Source organism: Primulina tabacum, chromosome 10 (assembly GCF_025594145.1).
Source record: "Primulina tabacum isolate GXHZ01 chromosome 10, ASM2559414v2, whole genome shotgun sequence".
Taxonomy (NCBI): Eukaryota; Viridiplantae; Streptophyta; class Magnoliopsida; order Lamiales; family Gesneriaceae; genus Primulina; species Primulina tabacum.
Genome location: NC_134559.1, coordinates 4,247,236 through 4,269,527, shown reverse-complemented (window position 1 = coordinate 4,269,527; position 22,292 = coordinate 4,247,236). Strand labels below are relative to the sequence as shown.

At 38.4% G+C, this 22,292-nt stretch overlaps 2 protein-coding genes and 1 pseudogene across 2 annotated transcripts; 2 read left to right on the top strand and 1 right to left on the bottom strand.

The window, feature by feature from the left end:
* Positions 1–293: 293 nt before the first annotated feature.
* Positions 294–10,566, top strand: LOC142505247 (isoleucine--tRNA ligase, cytoplasmic-like; annotated as a pseudogene).
* Positions 10,567–11,719: 1,153 nt separating this feature from the next.
* LOC142505707 (phosphoribosylamine--glycine ligase-like) lies at positions 11,720–15,249 on the bottom strand. The gene is made up of 4 exons (XM_075618796.1): positions 14,904–15,249; positions 13,732–14,105; positions 12,937–13,467; positions 11,720–12,409 (listed from the first exon to the last, which is right to left on the bottom strand). The coding sequence occupies exons 1-4, from the start codon at positions 15,190–15,192 to the stop codon at positions 11,993–11,995; spliced, it is 1,611 nt and encodes a 536-aa protein (XP_075474911.1). The 5' UTR covers positions 15,193–15,249; the 3' UTR covers positions 11,720–11,992.
* A 656-nt stretch (positions 15,250–15,905) lies between these two features.
* On the top strand, positions 15,906–21,384 carry LOC142504809 (uncharacterized). Its single transcript, XM_075617614.1, has 5 exons — positions 15,906–16,889; positions 18,463–18,601; positions 18,668–19,651; positions 20,260–20,700; positions 21,115–21,384. Exons 1-4 carry the CDS (start codon positions 16,003–16,005, stop codon positions 20,653–20,655), a joined length of 2,406 nt encoding a protein of 801 aa, XP_075473729.1. The 5' UTR covers positions 15,906–16,002; the 3' UTR covers positions 20,656–20,700; positions 21,115–21,384.
* The last annotated feature ends 908 nt before the right edge of the window (positions 21,385–22,292 follow it).

The window sequence follows — 22,292 nt, the reverse complement described above, 5'->3', positions numbered from 1 at the left end:
TCATCATATCTTAATATTTTACCGATCTAACGAGCAAGGTAAAATGTGATTCTTGCTAGGAAATATATATGCCTTTAAATGTATTATATTGAAAAATATTTAATTTGTATTTTATATTATCAAATTTATATGAATTCTAATATTAATATTTTTTTTTTATTTTCAGCTCGATTCGATCATGGTAAGCACATTCTAGCTCTAAACTAATTCCACAATAGCAGTCCAAATCAATCATTATTGGGCTTCAGCCCAATGAACCAATTTTCCGTATGTTTTTCAAATTTTTTTTTGTGCCTGCATTTTTTAGCTCCAAACTGTCGACCAAATTACATTTCCTTACCGCAAAATCCTACTCACTACCACACATACAATCCATTGTCTCCGCGCCGGCGCTGGAGATCAACCATGGACGATGTTTGTGAAGGAAAAGACTTCTCCTTCCCCGCACAGGAGGATAAAATCCTTTCAGTGTGGGATGAAATAAATGTTAGGTGAGTTTTTAACGGAGGTGAGGCCCACGCGGAATTTAAAAATATTTTCTCACATATCCCACGTCGGAAAATCCTCAAAGTTGGTTCAAGAAATTTGTTATAAATTGAGCTTTCCTTGTTTGCTTTTAATATCCCAAAATCAAAAGTTTTTCAGCTTTGATAAAAAGAGAGTGCATAGAAAAAGAGTGTATTTTTTCTTGAGTGCGGGAATTCTCTTGTGTGAGTTAGAGAAATTATTTTCTCGGTATACACGGGTTTGGGAGTGTGAGGAATATTGAGTGTATTGGTGTATACACTTGTTGTAATATTTCTTCCAGTTATAAAAGTTGCAGTGCTCCGTGGACGTAGCCTATTTTGGGTGAACCACGTAAATCTTTGTGTTTTTGTTGATTATTTTATTCCGCATTTTTTTCGGTACTATATTATCATCGTGATCGGCATCACTTCGGGGTAATTTCCCAACAACTGGTATCAGAGCCTTGTTGTGAAAATTCTTAAAAATTCTGAGTATGCTCTGTGGTTGCAGCCTTGTCTGATCTTCCACATCAGAAAAGATTTTTTAGATTTTTTGCTAAGGCTAGAGAAGTGATGGCCGGAGATGATGGATCGGGACCGGGAATCAACAAGTTCGACGGAACAGATTTTTCGTTCTGGCGGTTACAGATAAGAGATTATCTGTACAGTAAGAAGCTGCATCAACCTCTATCAGGAAAAAAACCAGAAAAGATGGAGGATGATGATTGGGAGCTCCTTGACCGACAGGTGTTAGGTGTGATACGACTGACCCTAACGAAGAACGTGGCGGAGGCCAAAACCACGGAGGAATGATGAACATTCTGTCAGACATGTACGAGAAGCCATCAGCAAACAATAAAGTACATCTCATGAAGAAGTTATTCAACTTGAAGATGGGAGAAGGTGCTTCGGTGGCAAAGATAATAAATGAATTCAACACGATTGTCTCTCAGCTGACATCGGTGGACATCAAATTTGATGATGAAATTCGGGCACTTATTCTTCTGGCGTCTTTACCAGACATTTGGGAACCGATGCGGGCAGCGGTTAGCAACTCTGTTGGAAAAGGAAAACTACAACTCAATGATGTTAGAGATCAAATCCTTGCTGAAGAAGTTCGCAGGAAAGACTCGGGTGAAGCAACATCATCGAGATCTGCTCTAAATCTTGATAACAGAGGAAGAGGCAGGAATGGTGAAAGGAGTTCAAACCGATGGCGCGGTAGATCCAAATCAAGAAATGGAAAAGACAAAAACATCCTTGAAAAGATTATGAAGTGCTGGAGCTGTGGTGCGACTGGTCACCTGAAAAAGAACTGCAGATCAACGAAAAATAATGCCAATGCTGTCACTGAGGAAGTACATGATGCTCTGCTATTATCCATGGAAAGCCCTGTTGATTCTTGGGTTATGGACTCGGGAGCTTCGTTTCATACCACTGGTGATCGCGATGTATTTGATAATTACATCGCTGGCGATTACGGAAAAGTTTTCCTGGCTGATGGAAAACCTTTGGAAATTGTTGGTATGGGTGATGTACGAATGAAGATGTCAAATGGATCTGTCTGGAAAATCAACAAAGTCAGACATGTACCAAAATTGACACGCAATCTGATCTCGGTGGGACAGCTCGATGATGAAGGCCATAATGTGACCTTCGGTGATGGTTCCTGGAAAGTGAACAAAGGAGCCATGATCGTTGCTCGAGGAAAGAAAACTGGAACACTGTATATGACTTCCAGTTGCAGAGACACACTAGCAGCTGTGGATGCTGGAGCCAATTCAAGTCTATGGCATTATAGACTTGGACATATGAGTGAAAAGGGAATGAAGATGTTGGTGTCAAAAGGAAAGCTACCAGAATTAAAGACTGTTGAACACCAACTATGTGAAAGTTGTATCTTTGGAAAGCAGAAGAAGGTGAGCTTTTTAAAAGGTGGTAGAGAACCGAAAGCAGCAAAGTTGGAGCTGGTTCATACTGATGTATGGGGACCATCTCCTGTGACATCCCTTGGAGGCTCGAGATACTATGTCACATTCATTGACGATTCGAGTAGAAAAGTTTGGATTTATTTTTTGAAAAATAAATATGATGTTTACGAGACCTTTAAAAGGTGGAAAGCCATGGTGGAAAATGAGACCAACTTGAAGGTGAAGTGCTTACGATCTGATAATGCTGGAGAATATGAAGATGATGAGTTCAAGAAATATTGTGCACAGAACGGGATCAAGATGGAGAAAACCATTCCTGGTACACCTCAACAGAATGGTGTAGCTGAAAGGATGAACAGGACCTTGAATGAACGCGCAAGGAGCATGAGATTGCATTCTGGATTGCCAAAATCATTCTGGGCTGATGCTGTTAACATTGCAGCATATCTGATCAACAGAGGACCTTCGATACCGCTTGACTGCAGAATACCCGAAGAGGTATGGAGCGGCAAAGAAATAAACCTTTCTTTCTTGAAAGTGTTTGGATGTCTATCCTATGTTCATATTGATTCAGCAAGCAGAACAAAACTTGATCCGAAATCAAAGAAGTGCTTCTTTATTGGTTATGGAGATAATGAGTTTGGTTATCGTTTCTGGGATGACCAAAATCAGAAGATCATTCGGAGCAGGGATGTAATATTTAATGAGAAACTTCTGTACAAGGACAAGTCAGACATTGGAGCTGGAGATGAATGTCCTGAAGTCAAGAAGACTGATGAAGTGCCATTGACATATATTCCTGTGAATGAATCGAAAACCAGTAACCAGGAAGATGAAGAAGAAACTGCACAAGATGATGACCCACAAACTCCGGTGATTGAACTCAGGAGATCTTTGAGAACCATTAGACCACCTGAGAGGTACTCCCCTGCACTTCACTATATTTTGCTGACAGACAAAGGTGAACCGGAGACCTATGAAGAGGCAATGCAAAATGATGATTCAACCAAGTGGGAGTTGGCCATGGAGGATGAGATGGATTCACTGTCATCCAATCAGACGTGGGAGTTGACAGAACTTTCACAAGGCAAAAAGGTGTTACATAACAAGTGGGTGTACCGGTTAAAAGAAGAGCATGATGGTAGCAAGCGGTACAAGGCAAGACTTGTTGTAAAAGGCTTCCAACAACGGGAAGGAATTGATTACACCGAAATTTTCTCTCCGGTGGTTAAATTAACCACTATCAGGACAGTACTTGGACTAGTGGCGAAGGAAGACTTACATTTGGAGCAGTTGGATGTAAAGACTGCGTTTCTTCATGGTGACCTAGATGAAGAAATTTATATGAAGCAGCCACAGGGCTTTGAAGTACGGGGAAAAGAGAGAATGGTGTGCAAACTTCAGAAGAGCTTGTACGGTCTCAAACAAGCTCCAAGACAGTGGTACAAGAAGTTTGATGGATTCATGAGTGAAAATGGTTTCCTAAGGTGTCAAGCTGATCACTGCTATTATGTGAAAAGGTTTGACGGTTCTTATATCATACTACTGCTATATGTAGATGATATGCTGATAGCTGGAGCTTATCTGGAAGAAATTGATAAACTCAAGAAAGATTTATCAAAGGAATTTGCCATGAAGGATTTGGGTGCTGCAAAGCAAATCCTTGGAATGAGGATCTTTAGAGACCGGGTGAATGGATTCTTGAAGTTATCTCAAGAAGAGTACGTAAAAAAGGTGGTTAGCAGATTTAATATGGATGAAGATAAATCTGTGAGTACTCCTTTGGCTAGCCATTTCAAACTAACCAAAGCACAATCACCATCGACGGAGCAGGAGAAGGCTTATATGAATAAAGTTCCTTATGCTTCTGCTGTCGGAAGCCTCATGTATGCAATGGTGTGTACAAGACCAGACACAGCACATGCAGTGGGAGTCGTGAGCAGGTTTATGAGTAATCCAGGAAAGCAACACTGGGAAGCAGTTAAGTGGATTCTCAGGTATTTGAAAGGTACTGCTAGTTGTTCTTTATGCTTCAGGAGGTCAAAATTGGGCTTACAGGGTTTTGTCGATGCCGATATGGGTGGTGACCTGGATGGCAGGAAAAGTACTACTGGATATGTGTTCACATTAGGTGGTACAGTTGTAAGCTGGGTGTCTAAGCTGCAAAAGATTGTTGCGCTTTCGACTACAGAGGCTGAGTATGTTGCAGTTACAGAAGCTAGCAAGGAGATGATATGGTTGAGATCCTTTCTGGAAGAATTGGGTCAGAAGCTTGAAGATAGCACGTTACACTGTGACAGTCAGAGTGCTATTCATTTAGCAAAAAATCATGTTTATCATGCTAGGACAAAACATATACAGGTTAGGTACCATTTCATCAGATCGGTGCTGGAAGATGGAATCTTGATGCTGGAGAAGATTCTTGGAAGTAAGAATCCAGCCAATATGCTCACAAAGACAGTAACCATTGACAAACTGAAGTTGTGTTCAACTTCAGTCGGACTGCAAGTATAAATGGAGATATATGAGCTGCTGCAATGATGGTGTGAAGACATGATTGAAATCAAGTCTTCAAGTGGGAGAATTGTTATGTGAGTTTTTAATGGAGGTGGGGCCCACGCGGAATTTAAAAATGTTTTCTCACATATCCCACATCGGAAAATCCTCAAAGTTGGTTCAAGAAATTTGTTATAAATTGAGCCTTCCTTGTTTGCTTTTAGTATCCCAAAATCAAAAGTTTTTCAGCTTTGATAAAAAGAGAGTGCATAGAAAAAGAGTGTATTTTTTCTTGAGTGCGGGAATTCTCTTGTGTGAGTTAGAGAAATTATTTTCTCGGTATACACGGTTTTGGGAGTGTTAGGAATATTGAGTGTATTGGTGTATACACTTGTTGTAATATTTCTTCCAGTTATAAAAGTTGCAGTGCTCCGTGGACGTAGCCTATTTTGGGTGAACCACGTAAATCTTTGTGTTCTTGTTGATTATTTTATTCCGCATTTTTTTCGGTACTATGTTATCATCGTGATCGGCATCACTTCGGGGTAATTTCCCAACAATAAATGCGTTCGAAACTCAGCTCGAGCGTACCAAGGATTTCCCCGAATACGTCTTCTATGACGGGCCGCCTTTAGCCACCGGTCTGCCGCACTACGGTCATATTTTAGCTGGCACGATCAAAGACATTGTGACACGTTATCAGTCGATGACTGGTCATCACGTGAGTCGTGACCCGGCGATTTGGGTGGGATTGCCATGGTTTACCTGTGGAGCATGAGATCGATAAGAAATTAGGGATTAAGAGTAGAGAGGATGTGATTCGGATGGGTATTGGGAATTACAATGATGAGTGTAGGGGAATTGTGCAGAGGTATGTTGGTGAGTGGGAGAAGACGGTGATTAGAATGGGGCGGTGGATTGATTTTAGGAATGATTATAAGACAATGGATTTGAATTTCATGGAAACTGTGTGGTGGACGTTTGCGCAGTTGTATCAGAAAGGTCTTGTTTATAGAGGTTTTAAGGTTAGACTTTTCCTTTATGATATAGTCTCTTCTTGATATGCTTATCAACTTATGAAGTTTACCTTTTTTTAGATTTTAAGAACTTCAACAAGTGCGTTTGTTTTACAGCTCTTCCATGTGTGCATTACTCACGTTGTATTTTACTGCTTATTTATGAAAATTTGATAGTTTCCAATAATTCTTGCTCTCTGAAACTGACGACATTTTGGCGGAATTTGATGTTCTGGTACCAAAAGATAATGATAAGAACGATGGTCGTGGAGTTGATTTTAACATTATTAACTACGATGGATTGCAGAGATGCAAAGACATTCTGGGGGTCCAATGTTGAAATTATATAATAATATTGAAAGATTTCTTATCGACAATGCCAAGGTATGTAGGAAACCTCCTTTCATGCGAGGGATAGGTGTTATTAGCAAGTAAATCTCTTCATGCAATCTTTTTTCATTATCTTTGACACTATGTATCTGTCCCTCGTTCAGAAAACCTCTATTCCAACTAGGGTAAAAGTTTTTTTGGTTGAATTTTATTGCTTAATGAACTGAATACAAAAGTTTTTTTGTGTGGATTAAGACGTACCCCAGCCTATATAGTTTGAAAATACCAAAGCAGAAGTACATCAAGGGGTATTGAGTCTTCCTCAAGAAAGTGTAAGACAAAACAAAGCAAGAGAGCAATCAATTACAATGTGAAAAATAGAAGAAAGATAAGCCAATAGGACAGGTGATTAAGATTTTTAAGAAACTGGGAATAATTCCCTAAATTCCAGCATGCCAACTAACCAATACTTTGATATTTATTTCAATTCTTCATTACTGATATTTTTTATAAATTTTGTTTCCTACAAAAAATATATGATCAAGTAAGCTAATCTTAATGTCTAAATTATTTTGCAAGAACACGCTGATTTCTTAATCATAATGGTCTTGTCAATCTACTAACAAGGTTTGACCATGTATTTTTCTATTTTGTTAGTCAGGGCTTGTGAGATCATCTTTGTTTTTTCTCTTATGATACTTTATCCAGGAGTTTCCTGTGTATTTTTTAAATTTAGTGTTGCAATATTGTTTCGATGTTATTTTCTTTGCACATGATATGATCGCACTGGTCACAAGTTTGATGTTTTTGCTCTTACTTTTTGCAGTTGATGCCATATAGCACAGGTTGCAAAACTCCATTGTCTAATTTTGAAGCTAGCTCAAACTACAAGGAAGTCCCAGATCCTGAAATAATGGTAGCCTTTCCCATAATTGATGATTCAGATGGTGCATGTTTTGTGGCATGGACCACAACTCCTTGGACTTTACCTAGCAACCTTGCACTTTGTGTCAATGCCAATCTTGTGTATGCGAAGGTCCGCAACAAGTTCAATGGAAAATTTTATGTGGTTGCTGAATCTCGTTTGGCAGAGCTTCCTGTTGAAAAGGCAAAAAAGGGTTTACCTGATGGAGTTGTTGGTGTTTCTGAAAATTCAAACCTGAGGGCCAAATCTTCTGGTGCAAAAACAAAGAATGTTGATACTTATGAAATGTTGGATAAGTATACTGGAGCTTCACTTGTTGGAAAGAAATATATCCCATTGTTTGATTATTTCAAGGATTTCCCTCTTGTGGCATTCAGAGGTATTGCAGATGATTATGTAACTGGTGATGGTGGTACAGGAATTGTCCACTGTGCTCCTGCATTTGGTGAAGATGATTACCGTGTTTGTATGGAGAATGGCATAATTAGCAAGGGGGAAAACCTGGTTGTTGCAGTGGATGATGATGGTTGTTTCACTGAGAGAATCACTGACTTCAGCAGGCGTTATGTAAAAGATGCAGATAAAGATATTATTCGAGCAGTGAAGTCGAAAGAAAGGCTTGTCAAATCTGGAAGCTTTACTCATAGTTATCCGTTTTGTTGTAGATCAGATACTCCTCTAATCTATAGAGCCGTGCCCAGCTGGTTTGTTGCTGTGGAGAAGATAAAGGATCAATTGCTTGAGAACAACAAACAGACATACTGGGTCCCTGACTTTGTGAAGGAAAAACACTTTCATAATTGGCTAGAAAATGCTAGATATTGGGCTGTCAGTCGAAGTAGGTTTTGGGGTACTCCACTCCCTATATGGATTAGTGACGATGGTGAGGAGATTGTGGTCATGGATTCCATTGAAAAACTTGAAAAACTTTCTGGTGCTAAGGTGACAGACTTGCATCGTCATAAAATTGACCATATCACTATCCCTTCAAGTCGAGGACCTGAATTTGGCGTCCTTCGACGAGTCGAGGATGTGTTTGATTGCTGGTTTGAGAGCGGATCCATGCCTTATGCTTATATCCATTATCCATTTGAAAATGTTGAATTGTTTGAGAACAATTTCCCTGGACATTTCGTGGCAGAGGGGCTGGGTCAAACTCGTGGATGGTTCTATACTCTCATGGTTCTGTCGACTGCACTTTTTGGAAAACCAGCTTTCAGAAATCTCATTTGTAATGGGCTTGTACTGGCTGAGGATGGGAAGAAGATGAGTAAGAGATTGAAGAATTTCCTCCACCATCAGAAGTGATAAATGATTATGGAGCTGATGCATTAAGACTGTACGTTATTAACTCCCCAGTTGTTCGTGCCGAACCTTTGCGCTTTAAAAAGGATGGAGTTTATGGAGTGGTAAAAGATGTTTTCTTGCCATGGTATAATGCCTATAGGTTCCTTCTGCAAAATGCTAAAAGACTTGAAGTTGAAGGACTTGCACCATTTGCACCCATTGACAAACAAATTCTTCAGCAGTCATCCAATGCACTCGACCAATGGATTAACTCAGCAACGCATAGTTTGGTTCACTTTGTGCGGCAAGAAATGGATGCTTATAGGCTTTACACAGTTGTTCCTTATCTACTTAAGTTTTTGGACAACTTGACAAATATTTATGTGCGATTTAATCGAAAAAGACTGAAAGGTCGCACAGGAGAAGAGGATTGCAGAACTGCTCTTTCTACTCTTTTTCATGTACTTCTAACTGCATGTAAATCAATGGCTCCACTCACACCATTCTTTACTGAAGTTCTGTATCAGAACTTGAGGAAAGTTACCAATGGATCAGAAGATAGCATTCACTATTGCAAATTTCCAGAAGTAGAAGGCAAAAGAGTGGATCTTATTGAAGAAAGCGTCAATCGGATGATGACAATAATAGATCTTGCACGCAACATTCGTGAGCGTCACAACAAACCTCTTAAAACACCGCTGAGGGAGATGGTGATTGTGCATCCTGATACAGAATTTCTTGATGATATTACTGGCAAACTAAGAGAATATGTTCTTGAAGAACTTAATGTGAAGTCTTTGGTCCCGTGCAACGACACTTTGAAGTATGCTTCCTTGTGTGCGGAACCTGATTTTAGTGTGTTAGGAAAAAGGCTAGGAAAATCGATGGGAATTGTTGCGAAAGAGGTGAAGGCGATGTCAACTGAAAATATCTTAGTTTTGGAGAAAGCAGGAGAGGTTACTATTGCCACACATGTCTTGAAGCTTAGTGATATCAAGATAACTAGGAAGTTCAAGTATCCTGATAATGTGAGAGAAGAGGAAATGGATGCAGCTGGTGATGGTGATGTTTTGGTTATATTGGACTTGCGTGGGGACGATTCGTTGTTCGAGGCTGGAGTTGCTCGAGAAGTTGTAAATCGCATTCAAAAGCTGCGAAAGAAAGTTTCCCTTGAACCTACTAACATGGTAGAGGTCTTCTTTAAATCACTGGACGATGATAAAACAGTTTTTCAAGAAATACTAAAATCCCAGGAACAATACATTCGTGATGTGCTTGGGTCTTCATTGTTACCATCTGATCTACTTCCACCTCGTGCTGTGATTCTTACCGAAGAGAGTTTTCATGGGATCTCAAATCTCTCCTTTACTATTATCTTGACTAGACGTGCTCTAGTATAACTCCTATGCCATTTCTGCGTTATATGCTGGCAATACCAAGTTTGCGCAGGGATTGCAAGCATATTTGCTGATGCAAGATGACAATAATTTGGAATGAGAGTTTCAACTAGGAAAGGATAAGATTAATGTCAACTGCATCGAAGATCAACCTCCTGTCGATGTGGTGCTTGGAGAACATGTGTTTTTTTTTTTCTTTGGTGAATATTTCACGATCACTAGGAGAACTCAGTGATTCTTCTGGGTGATAATAATCTTACCGTCTCTTATTCTTTATGGTCGCTCCCACAAGGCCAACCTGGAAAGATTAGCATTATTTATGATGCTTTTTTTTTTTTTTGCAATGATGTTACATTATGTATACGGATCAAAGAACCTCGTTCTACTTTTGTACTGTTTGCCTCTCTAATTTCTTTGAGCCCAAGTAGGGTATTTATTGGGAGCTTCCTCGGTCGTCTGCGTTTATCATTTTCACAATCCTTTGTTTTCCATTATTTTTTTAATCATTGTTTTTCGTTCATTTGATTTAGTTCTTGATCTCCACACAGTTCCCATCTAATGTTTGTTTTCTTTGATTGGCTGTGCTCGAGGTTGTTCTATTCAATTTGTGATTGTTGGATCACTTGGATGCCGAGTTCAACTAGGATCAAAGGGAGTAACAGCGGAAAAAAATGATTAAGCCATGTAGAGAAATAGCAAAGTAGTATGTCAGAAACTTGACGTACATGATTAAAGATTTCTTTTATATATATAGAAAATTTCTGTGATTACAAGAAAAACTCATAAAAAAAAGATAGATTTTAACACATACAGTTATTTATACGGAATAACTTTGTAAAAGAAATCTTAATATGTTAGATGTACGCAGAAAAATGAAAATATATTACATATCATTTGGTTTGTGTCATAAAATGATAAATATAAATAATATAATTATTTTTAAATTTGATAATATTAAAAGGGAGAAAGAATGAGATAAAAGATGAGACATCAAAATAATTCTCTCATATTCTGACAAGATAGACTCTGTTATGATATTACCTCGGAGAGAACTCCCATCATCGTGACAGTAGGATAACTTACAACTACTGGATCAGCGACGACAGCAGTCTCTGAGAAAGATAAGGATTTGGAAATCACTAAGTTGTGGCATATGCGATTGGGATATGTTGGTGAAGACAAAGAATACAAATGTCTCAACCAAGCATGTCATTGGTTGTAAGTGTAGCTAAACAGACGATGTTGTGGATTTGTTGAGAATAGAAGCAATTATGTGAAGAGAAGGTATAAAAGGTTACTAGTTTAAATCATTTCTCATAGAAGAAGTAAAAGATAATGTATAGGATATTGGTAATGTGTCGCAGTTGAAACAGTACTTGGTTCAAATATATGTACTAGCACTGCGGCGCGCCCAAAGAAATTGTATTGGAAGAGCAGTTCTGATGCACAATATGTTTAGATGGTAACTGTAGTAATGATCAAAATTTGGAATTATACGTAATAACTGCAGGATTTTTATTTGAAAATTTGAAGTAAAAAATATATAAACACGCATAATTGATGAATTCAAATATTAATACACTTGACACTGAGTTACTACGGACCCACAAATTATAATGAATCATGACAAATGTTATGATACTAACTGTTTTCTTTTTCTTTTCTTTTCTTGTTTTTTTTTTTTTTGTGACAGGAGTCCTGCAGCTGCGGGCTGTAGGACTCCCGCATCACACACAGGAAACGCATGCCCTGTCGGTCCCTTGTCTACATATAACATGAGGTAAGTCATTATTTAGACAAATGAACCGACAACACGTTATAGTCTACAACATTTCTTTCACGCTGATGGATTATTCCAATCTTATGTTACAAACAAAAAGTAACCAAACAAAAGAAATCGTTCGAACGTCTGTGTAGCTACCAAATGTCAAGCAAGAAAATTTAGCATCACTTGAAGCAGATCCTTCATGTCTTTAAATCTGAACGAGCGTGGATCTTCAATGGAGAACTCACCTCATCAATATTCAATACCTTCTGATTTTGAGGAATAAAAGTTGTTGGCCAATCTCTCACAAAATTTTGTGTCGTGACAGTAAAGTAGTTTTCAAGTTTCTGTCACATATTGCTTTCTAGTCAGAGCTCGCCATCCAATATCTCGCCTGTAGAACCCTTCTGGCCAGTTAATTTGCTCGACGGCTTGGTACGCTAAATCCCGTGCCTCGTTGAGATCGATCCCTTTAGCAGTGACACCAAGAACACGCCCGCCGGTGGAAATGAAGTTGCCATTGGAGTCGAAAGCAGTACCAGCATGGAAAACTTTGACAGCTGAGGCTACTTCTTCTGCTTCTTCGAGGTTTCGGATTACTGTCCCCTTTTTGTAGCTTCCAGGATACCCTTCACTTGCCATGACCACAACCATGGCTGAGCCAGGGGACCATTTGAGGGATAAGCCACTTAGCTTTCCACTGCAAGCTGCAAGTAGAACTTGTATCAGATCAGACTCTAAACGAACCATCAGTACCTGCAAATCGTGAAAGGGCCAGAAGTGAGATATCTTGGTAAATTTGATGTAAGTGTGAATCATTAGGAGAAAAAAGGACTTGATAGCTTAGGCAATTAGGAAACTGTATAAAAAGAAAAGCTTTCTAATGGTTCCATCAACAATCAAATTTTTAAATCACGCAACAACGAAATGAAATGATTTCACACAATATAGAATCCTCGAAGACAAAAAACAACGTAAGGAATAAAAACTATAGAGTGAGAAATCATAATGTAAATGACAAGCTCAGACCAATACCAACTAAGGAAACCAGAGCAAGGAAATCAAATTCCTTAACAAGCCACGCAAGCAGTCATGTCTCCCTAAACCAACGTAAGAGGCCACATAGCCGGGGATTTATTCACGCCCACTTTTTTCAAGATCTTCAAACAATTTCCAATGATTATTGGGCAGACAAAAAGCACAAGTCATTTCACATATAATTTCCATAGAGTTGGAGTAACTTAAATTAGAGGACATCCAAAAAGAAACCAACCAGGACTAACCTGGCACTCCGGATCTCCAAACCGAACATTATATTCGATCAGCTTCGGTAATCCAGACTTCTTCTCGATCATAAGCCCGGCATATAGAACACCCACAAATTTGCAGCCTTCTGCAGCCATTCCCTTCACCGTAGGAAGAATTATAGATTTCATAACAACAGATTCGAGTTCTTTTGTTAAGACAGGGGCTGGAGAGTATGCACCCATTCCACCAGTATTAGGCCCCGTGTCCCCATCACCAACTCGTTTATGATCCTGAGCAGATTCTAAAGGTATCGCATTTTCTCCATCTACTATAGCAAAGAACGATGCTTCTTCTCCTTCCAGATACTCTTCAATAATGACACGATAACCAGCAGATCCAAAAGCGTTTTTCACAAGCATCAAGTCGATGGCTTCAAATGCTTCCTCTAATGTCATCGCAATAATAACTCCTTTTCCTGCCGCTAAGCCATCTGCTTTTACAACAATGGGGGCACCTTCATTTTTTATATATTCTTTTGCAGCCGACGGATCTGTAAAAGTTTGATACTGCAAAATCAGAGCAGATAGGGTAAGAGCACAATAGGTAGCAAAAAATTAAGTATAGTTATTAAAGGCACACATTTGGCCTTTAGCCTAGGCTCAATGCCCAAGTCAGGGGTATGACTTATCAAAGCTTTGCAAACTGAGTAATTATATCTCACAATTTAGATGTATGAGAAAATATATCATATAAATTAAATTATAATTTATAAGCCATAAACGCTGTTTGATGCAAAAGATAAGACTCCACATCCTTGTGGATTTTAATACCTTGGCGGTTGGAATTGCATATTTGTCACATAAGCGTTTCATGAAGTCTTTCGACCCTTCCAAGGCAGCAGCCTCGGAAGAGGGGCCGAAGGTAGGAATACCAGCTTTAACAAGATCATTAGCAAGACCAGAAACAAGAGGCGCCTCTGGTCCCACCACAACCAATCCAACTCCCCATTCACGGCAAAAGGCAATCACTGATGAGCTGGAAGAGATATCAAGGTCATCTACACAAGTTGCATCACCCGAATTAGATATTCCGGCATTCCCAGGTGCGCAAAACACAGCATCACAGGACGGAGAACGTTTCAGGGCATAACAAAGTGAGTGCTCCCTGCCACCTCCTCCGATAACCAACACAACCACTCTTTCCTCTGCAATGCCAATGGCAAATAGCATGCGTTAACCAAAGACATATGTATACAAAATCAGTATTCTTGTTTATCCATTAAAAATTAAAAGGCTACCAACAAAGATGGTCAAATCGCGCGACGTCCATGTAGCACGGTAAGTGCAGTTTGTTTCTCGCGGCAGATAAAATCAAAACTGTAAATATTTTTTATGATTCCTACGATGTCATTGGTGTTCATCAGCATAAACGAATCGATTTAAAGATCAACATATTATTTCAAACTCCCATGAAAGTTCAGCGTGAATCTTTGGGCACTGGGTCTGGGTATGAGATTTATGAACAATATCTAATAATTGGTCTTATTTATCTTCATAGAGAAATCAAAGAGGTCTCATGCCTCTCCATATCTTACTTAAACTGAGCAACTCCATGAGACCAATTGAAATTCGATTCCCTTCAACTTGCTTGTAGTTCCAGATTTTCAAATTATGCGTGGCAGCAAACACAAACAAAAACAAAAATAAGTGTTGCATATATGTTACAATGAATTAAAATTTGTACTCATTTTTCAAAATGAATTTACACAATTGATGAGATGATCTTGTTTTTGGGAGGGTTATACTTAATTTCTTGGAAAAACAAACATATATGCATAACATGAAAAAATATTTTATTTCTCATATTTTCGATCCATATTAACCAATAACATAAAATTCCTCACAGCAATACAAAAATTCCTCAACAGCATTATTAGAGAACCATGTAAATACACGCACGGGAAAAAAAAATACAAAACTAAAAGCAAAGATCATTATTGTACCAGAAGGAGAGAAGACCCCATTATTGGAAGCAAGACTAACAAATGCAGGCGTAGCTGATGGACGATAACCGCCGTCTCCAGCGTTGAAGCCGCCACGGCCGTAACTCCTCAGAACTTTAACAGAATTACCAAAATCATGCTTGACAAAATTCCCACCAGTTGGCCGGACATTAGAACAAAAAGGGCTGATAAACTTTGGCGTCAGATTGAATAGATGACTGTGGAAGTCCAAGTATGGAAGACTGCCGTATCTAGCCGCCGATGAGCTGAGTGAAACTTTGAAAGCCATGGTTTTTGTCTTATGGCGATAATTTGTCTCAAGAAATCAAGAAGTAAAAAAAAAGCTTATTGTCTTTTACAAAAAGTTTACAATTTTCTTACATAGAATCAAAGTCGAAATAAATTGTATTTGTTATTTTTAAGAACAAAATAATATTACCCTTGTTTTTTGTCTTTTACAAAAATAATATATAATTTTCTTATATACACAATCAGAGACGAATTATAAAAGCAGAAGACAAAATTTTTCATAAAAACAAAAAACTAATAATTGTTGTTTGACAAAAACTTGTGTGCTCACGAGTTATATTTTGTGAGACAGATCTCTTATTTGTATTATCCAGGAAAGTATTACTTTTTATGCTAAAATTATTGTGAATATCGGTAGAGTTGACTCGTATCACAGATAAAGATTCGTGAGATCGTCTCACAAGAGACCTACCTACTCTTGTTGTTTTATCTTAAAAATTCATTCTACAATTTTTCATTGGCGTAATCCAAAATATCAAATTCCTTCGTCTTTTTTTCCCTTAACTAATAACCTTTATCAACTTGATTTAAAACAATTAATTTTATCACAAATTTATTAGTCATATACGGTATATTTTTGGGGAAAATGGAAAATAATAATGTTATATGAATTTATTTTATATAATTAATTATTATCAATTATCAAATATGAATCATCAATCATCAATATTCATGATCATACATTAAATACGGTGTCGTTTGAGGAATCCAGTGATCCTACGAAGTGGTTCCTCCATTTTCCCCATTCTCCTTTACTGTGAATGGTTTTCACTGTAACGCCGGCTGATAAATGGCTACTGTTGCCTCCGCCGAACCACCGCCACCTCCACGGTACTCATCCTCCGGCGGAGATGCTTGTGTAAAGGTGGAAGCTTTGAAGTGCATAGACGTCTCAAGGCTCTCCCAATTGGAACTGCAAACTCTCTCTCTTTGCTCCGGTTCCTTCTTCGACCTAAGCAATACGGACGATGTTGTTTGTCCCCAACTCGATCGCTCGCTCTTCAACGAGTCCGCCGGCAGCCGCCGACAGACCTACTCGCGCCTCCTGCACCGTTCTCACTTCCGACTCCCTGGCCCACACCCATCCCTTAAACCACCCCGAGATCCCCACCCCTCCTCCGACCCCGTGAACCACTCCATCACCCACTACCTGAAGCACTTTGTGAATGGCAACCATAATCCTCCCCCACCTGCTCCGCCTCCGGCTCGTCCTCCGCAGGCTGAGGCGATGCTGTCGGTGACGCAGGACTCCCAGCAATCACGTTTTCAAGGATTACAAGAAAATCTGAAGATCAAACTCCATTCAGCGGAGAAGAAGCGAAAAAGGGCGATAAAAAACAAGAATTTGAACAGAAAAGGTTTCTTGGAGAGTGACATTGGTGGTGAGCTACAAAAAGTGAATAGTAAGGGCGAGCTGGTGAATTTGGACGAACTGGAGAAGAATGGTGATGAATTGTTCGCCCAAGAATTGAGGAGCAGGACTGCGGGATTGGTAACCGAGGAGGATGTTTTAGGGTTTTTGTGGAGTTTGGAGGGGCAATGGTGTAGCACTAGAAAGAAGAGGAAGTATGTTGATGCAGGTATGTTTGGAGATGCATTGCCCATTGACTGGAAGCTCTTGCTTGGAATCAGGAGGCGAGATTTCCGCCCCTCCATCTATTGCCGAAGATGCATAAGGTTGCAGAATTTCGCGTTTTTTTCCCAATATTTTTCATAACGTTAAAAAATCTATGTTTACTTTCATGATTATATTTATCCGATTCTCTGCGCTATTGTGTTTGTCGCTGTAGTATTCACGAGCCTACTACCACTGACTAATTGATCAATGTATTTATCTAAAATGATATATATGAGTTGACAAAAATGAAAGATCAAATCTTGAGCAATTGATAAATAAGAAAAGAACTTTTGTTTATCATCATTCATGTGGATGTTGGATAAAAAAGAATGTGATGCTAGGATTTCTAAACCAAAAGGATGGTTTGCTAATGAACAAATTTTCGATGAACAAGGAAAATGGCTCTGTGCAATGCCCCGGACATGATATATTTAGGCTGTGAAGAGATTAACAGTCTCTTCCAAGGGCAGTAAGCACAAAAGTTAAGGCTCTGTAACCAATGAATGGATCAATGTGTAGCACGTATGTTTGTTGCTGGAATTGGAAGTTAATGGATTTCACGCACATCGAAGTTTACTGTGCAGTGCATATATATCGACAGATGAACATTTTTGGTTTGTGCGGCAGTATAAAAAATACACATTTGAAGCATTGTTGTTCATTTTGTGTAACTTAGCAAGTTTCTTCGTTTTCTTGATTTTTCCGGGTGAATATGTGACAATGTTGCTTTGTAATGCCTTTCGGTGTTAACTGTAGTTATGCCGGTTCCTGGTGGGTTTGTTTTTTTTCCCACCTTACTCATGAATATCTAATGCAAAGAGCTTCTCTTTCTCAGTATAAAATCTACCAATTTTACATATGTGGAACAATTGAGATAGCTTTCAATACAACATAGAGCTCTGCCCTTACCTTCTGGCTGTCCTAATGAGTTCATTGCCTTCTTAAACATCCAGTATATTTGGAAGTTCTTGAATTGCATTTGATGTATGCTCTAAGAACAAATAAATGACCTCAATCTTGCAATAGTTTTATTTTTATTTTTCTGACCTATAGGAATTTTCATTAGTGGAATCTGATTAATAGCCGGCGCCGCTTTTGAGAAGAGAAATAATACATGTCTAGCTAGTCATTTTGTATCTTTCCCTAATGTTTCTAAAATTTATATTAGAAGTGTTAAGCCTTCTGGTTATTCCATGATCAAGAGTTTATATTCTTCAGGTATCCTACATTTGTATCTGTTAGGTTTTTTCCCCTCTGACAAATATCTAACTCTGGTTGCAATGCCAGATAATAAACCTGACATTGTTTACTATTTCAGCTCAGCTCTAGGAACGTTTCTTTTAATTTGTTGCCAATGCTGCTACTGGGATTTGTGAAAGTAGTTTGTTTCTGGATATCAATGCACAATGGTTAGGAAAAGTGAATTAGTGATGGATTGTTCAAATTTGTTACTGCTGTGATTATGCTAAAGCTGAATACACTTCTTGAAAACCAGTTACCTTGTTGTCTGGCAAACAGTTCCTTTTTTCACCCCTTGTATTCATATTTTCCTTTTTTTCTTTGATTCCTTGTTTTCTTAAACTATTACTAGTTTTAACCCGTTTATCTGCTCTTCCCCAAAAAAAATCACAGCCCTACTGGACAACAATTTTTTTCATGCCAGGAGGCTGCATCCTTTCTGAAATCCTATTTTGGGAGTAGTGATGCAGATCGTCCAAGGGATCAGAATACTTTTAGCATTCAGCAGGCATCTGTCAAGTCAACTGCAAAGGTAAGCACTTGGTGTTTATCATCTTCTTTATTAATTGTGAAATGAAACTAATTTGGTATGCAACAGAATGTACATTCTGCTGTCAAAAAGGGTGCTACATGGCATGACGTGCCACCGCATTCTACTTCGGATAGAGCCTCATCTGGTGCACATGAGAATAATGAATGCTCAAACAGCATAGAAAACCTTCCTGAAGTTCAAGTTCAGGACATAATTGAATGTGCCAAATGCAAGTTGATTTTTGATGAGAAGAATGTGTACTTGCAGCATCTGTTTGCATTCCACCAAAAGACAACGAAAAGGTGCAGAATTGGGACTCCTGTTGGGGAAGGAGTGATCATCAAAGATGGGAAATATGAATGTCAATTCTGTCACAAGGTTTTTGAAGAAAGACGAAGTTATAATGGCCATGTTGGCGTCCATGTGAGGAATTCTGGGAAAATTTCCAGTGAAATAACTTCTCCTCCAAGCATCCAGAAGAATGAAAAATCTTCATCGCAGGAGGCATTGCTTCCAAGGACATCAAAAATGGATGCTTTAATTGAAATAGCCCAAAGTTCAATATATGAAACCCCAAAAGTTGGAACTTGTGAACAAACCACAAAAGATCTTCCTCCTGTCGCATTTAACTTGGAAGAAACTCCAGTTGCCTGTGGTAGTCACGAATTAAATTTGTTTTCGGCTCCTGTAGCACAGGAAGAAAATAAGGTTGACAGATCTGCTTACATAGACTTGAATGCACATGGTAGCATATCCATGATGGATACCGATAGTATGGTGATCAATGATTACACTTCAAATATGGACATTAAAATTGATGACAAGTGCGTAAATGACTCGGAATATATTGGGTCGCATGACATTGATAAGTATGGAAACAGAAATTTGGAGATGAATTTTGGTAATGCATGTTCGAATCCAAGAAATGATCATCTAGAAGATGCTCATGGATTAACTGTTGGAGAAATTGGTTTTCCAAGTGCAGTAGCTTCTGTGCCCTTGACTCAATCATTTCAGTTCTTCCCTTCCTTGGACTCTATGTCAAATAAGGTGAATAATTAGCTTATAATTTTTCTTTTGTTTTCATTGGGTGGGGGTAATAATTTCATAGGTACCTGGACTCAATTGTCGCATACATAAAATTGATATTAAGTCTGGTAGACTGGTGTCCACTACTGTCTTTCGGCCGCTAGTTAGCCGATAAATAATGTGTAGTTTAGGTGCTTGGAAGGGGAACAATCTCACGCTTTGTCATGTCCCGTGATTTGTGATGATGGAAGTGCTTGAAATCAAATTCATTATTAGAATTAAGAAAACGTAACACTTCTTGATCTTGTTTGTATGATTTATTTTTTTGACAAACTTTATTTTCGCTGCTCCAAGATTACAGGTGCTGAAAATCTCTCCCCTGTTTGGAAACTGTTATCTTATTTTATGATTTTATTTGTCTTGTCAATTATAAAAAATGCATCCTATTTGTTGTGACTCTCTAAATGCCAATGAGCTCAACTCTGTACATGCACTCAAAATATCATCTCTGGGATTAAGCAAAATCATCCATTTTCTTGTCTCATTATACAAGTGTAGTAGCGCTTTTTCCCTGCTTAATTGATCTGGCATTGTGCTAATAAGTTCTATATAAAATGCAATAACTGCAGGTAGAACATGAATTTTCTTTGGTTGGTCAGAAGCTTGGGAATGTTACAGAATTTGAGGAGCTGAGGTTTGATGACCTGGAACCCTTCAAGTACGGTTTTATGAATGGAGAAGAGTTGCAATCTTTGTCCGGAAGCTCCATGAACTTAGGAAATATGGCTGGAATTGTTGATGGGTTTAATTCCTCAGTTACGTTTGGTTCGGAGGATGTTACGTTTAATGCACTAGATGTAAATCAGCTGACAACTGTGTGTGTATGGTGCAGAACAGAGTTCAAACTTGACAGTGTTGAATCAGAAACTCCATCAGAATCCATTGGCTATATGTGTCCAACTTGCAAGGATAAAATCTCTGGGCACTTAGATGATGGTCTCTCCATGAATCCTCTTGGTTTCTGATTCTGGTATTATTGACTTATCAGCTTCTGCTCTCGAAGTGAAAAGGTAATTGTTCCCATATGGTGTGAAAGGTAAAAGATTACATAGAAATAGACTACATGGGTTGTTGAGTGAAGTTGCTAATGTTGCAAGATGGGTTTTCCTTGCTTAAAATTTGATGGAATTCTGTGAGAGGTTGGAACTGATGGCACGACCAATTTTTTTTTTCAGGTTTAATTGTCTGTGTCTTTTCATATTCTTATAAGTTGGTTCACTTTCATGTAGTGCATCTTATGTTTTTCCGTTCTTCATACAAACGATGAAGATTTGTCACGTCCCAAACGATCGCAATTTGTAATTTCTTCTTAAATCCATTATAAGACTTTCCATGTGCTTTTTCTGATAACCTTCCAAGAGATCCGTCCGGTATCACTTTTCAAGGCCATATCAATGATTTGCAATTGTTGTTCTTTATTGCAGTGCCACATATTCTGGGGAATGATTTCCAGTCTTGTTGGAGAACTGCAGTTAATCGTGGGTCGAAAAGAGGCCCTTCTCAGTTTTTGTATGTGTGGCTTGCTAAGTTGTGCGGATCACCCCGTGTATTGCATTAGGAGTTAATGTATTCATAGACTCATATTTTTATACACACAGTCTCTCAAACTCTCGTCCAATGCCTTGTCTATGAGCTCCATATTTGTAGACGGACTGTTGTTGGGTTATGAAGAAGAAAACTTGCGTTTCATTTTATATCATATATTTGCATGTGCATTTTAATTTTTGGTGCTTGCTGCATGTTCTCGTGCTCTTAATTTGTAGAAATATGGTGCAAAATCGAGATTTTTTTATCAAGAGCTATGGCGGATGGTAATTTTACAAGTCAAATATTTTATTCTATATAATGCTTTGATCGTTTAGCATGTAGAGACAATTATTGCTAGGGGGTGGTATTTTTCTCAGTACAATGATTTGAGAAATGTCGTAGGGTGGTGGCCTTGATTAGATGATTCCTAGTTGTAGTCCAAATTGTTTGGTGAAAAATGGTTTTCAGAGGGGTCCCTGGATCTCTTGCCAATTTTTTTTTGTCTAAGATTAAAATATGTGGTATTTTGAGAGCACCAACGAAATAAACATCCTCTTTCCCTGAAATTTTTTCCTTCAATTAGAGTTTTAAATTATCACATCATTTTCCAAGCTTCTTGGATTCTGGTTGAAACTAGAAATTTTTTTACTTCCATAAGAGTTCTAAATTATCACATCATTTTCCAAGCTTCTTGGATTCTGGTTGAAACTATTTTATCCGTCATTATCTCTTAGCTCTCCCATTTAGGTTAAGAATTCATTCCATAATATAAAGGCCTGATTGTTTGCACAAACCAAATTGAGTTGATTGATGGCAATTTTTTTCAACTCGAACGCCTAAGCTCAAATTTTTAAGTCAATTCGAAAATAAATAATAATATTTTTTTTAGATTGATAAAATAATAATAAATTTGATTACGAAAACAACTCTGAGTCGATTGTGTTTCGAATTCCACATTCCACACAGATGGAAAATGTCACCGAGCCTTTTTTCACAAGTGAGCAACTTCAACTTTTATTTGCTAACGTCAATAATAACCTTACGACAGACCTGTATAATTTTCTTTTAAATTTTA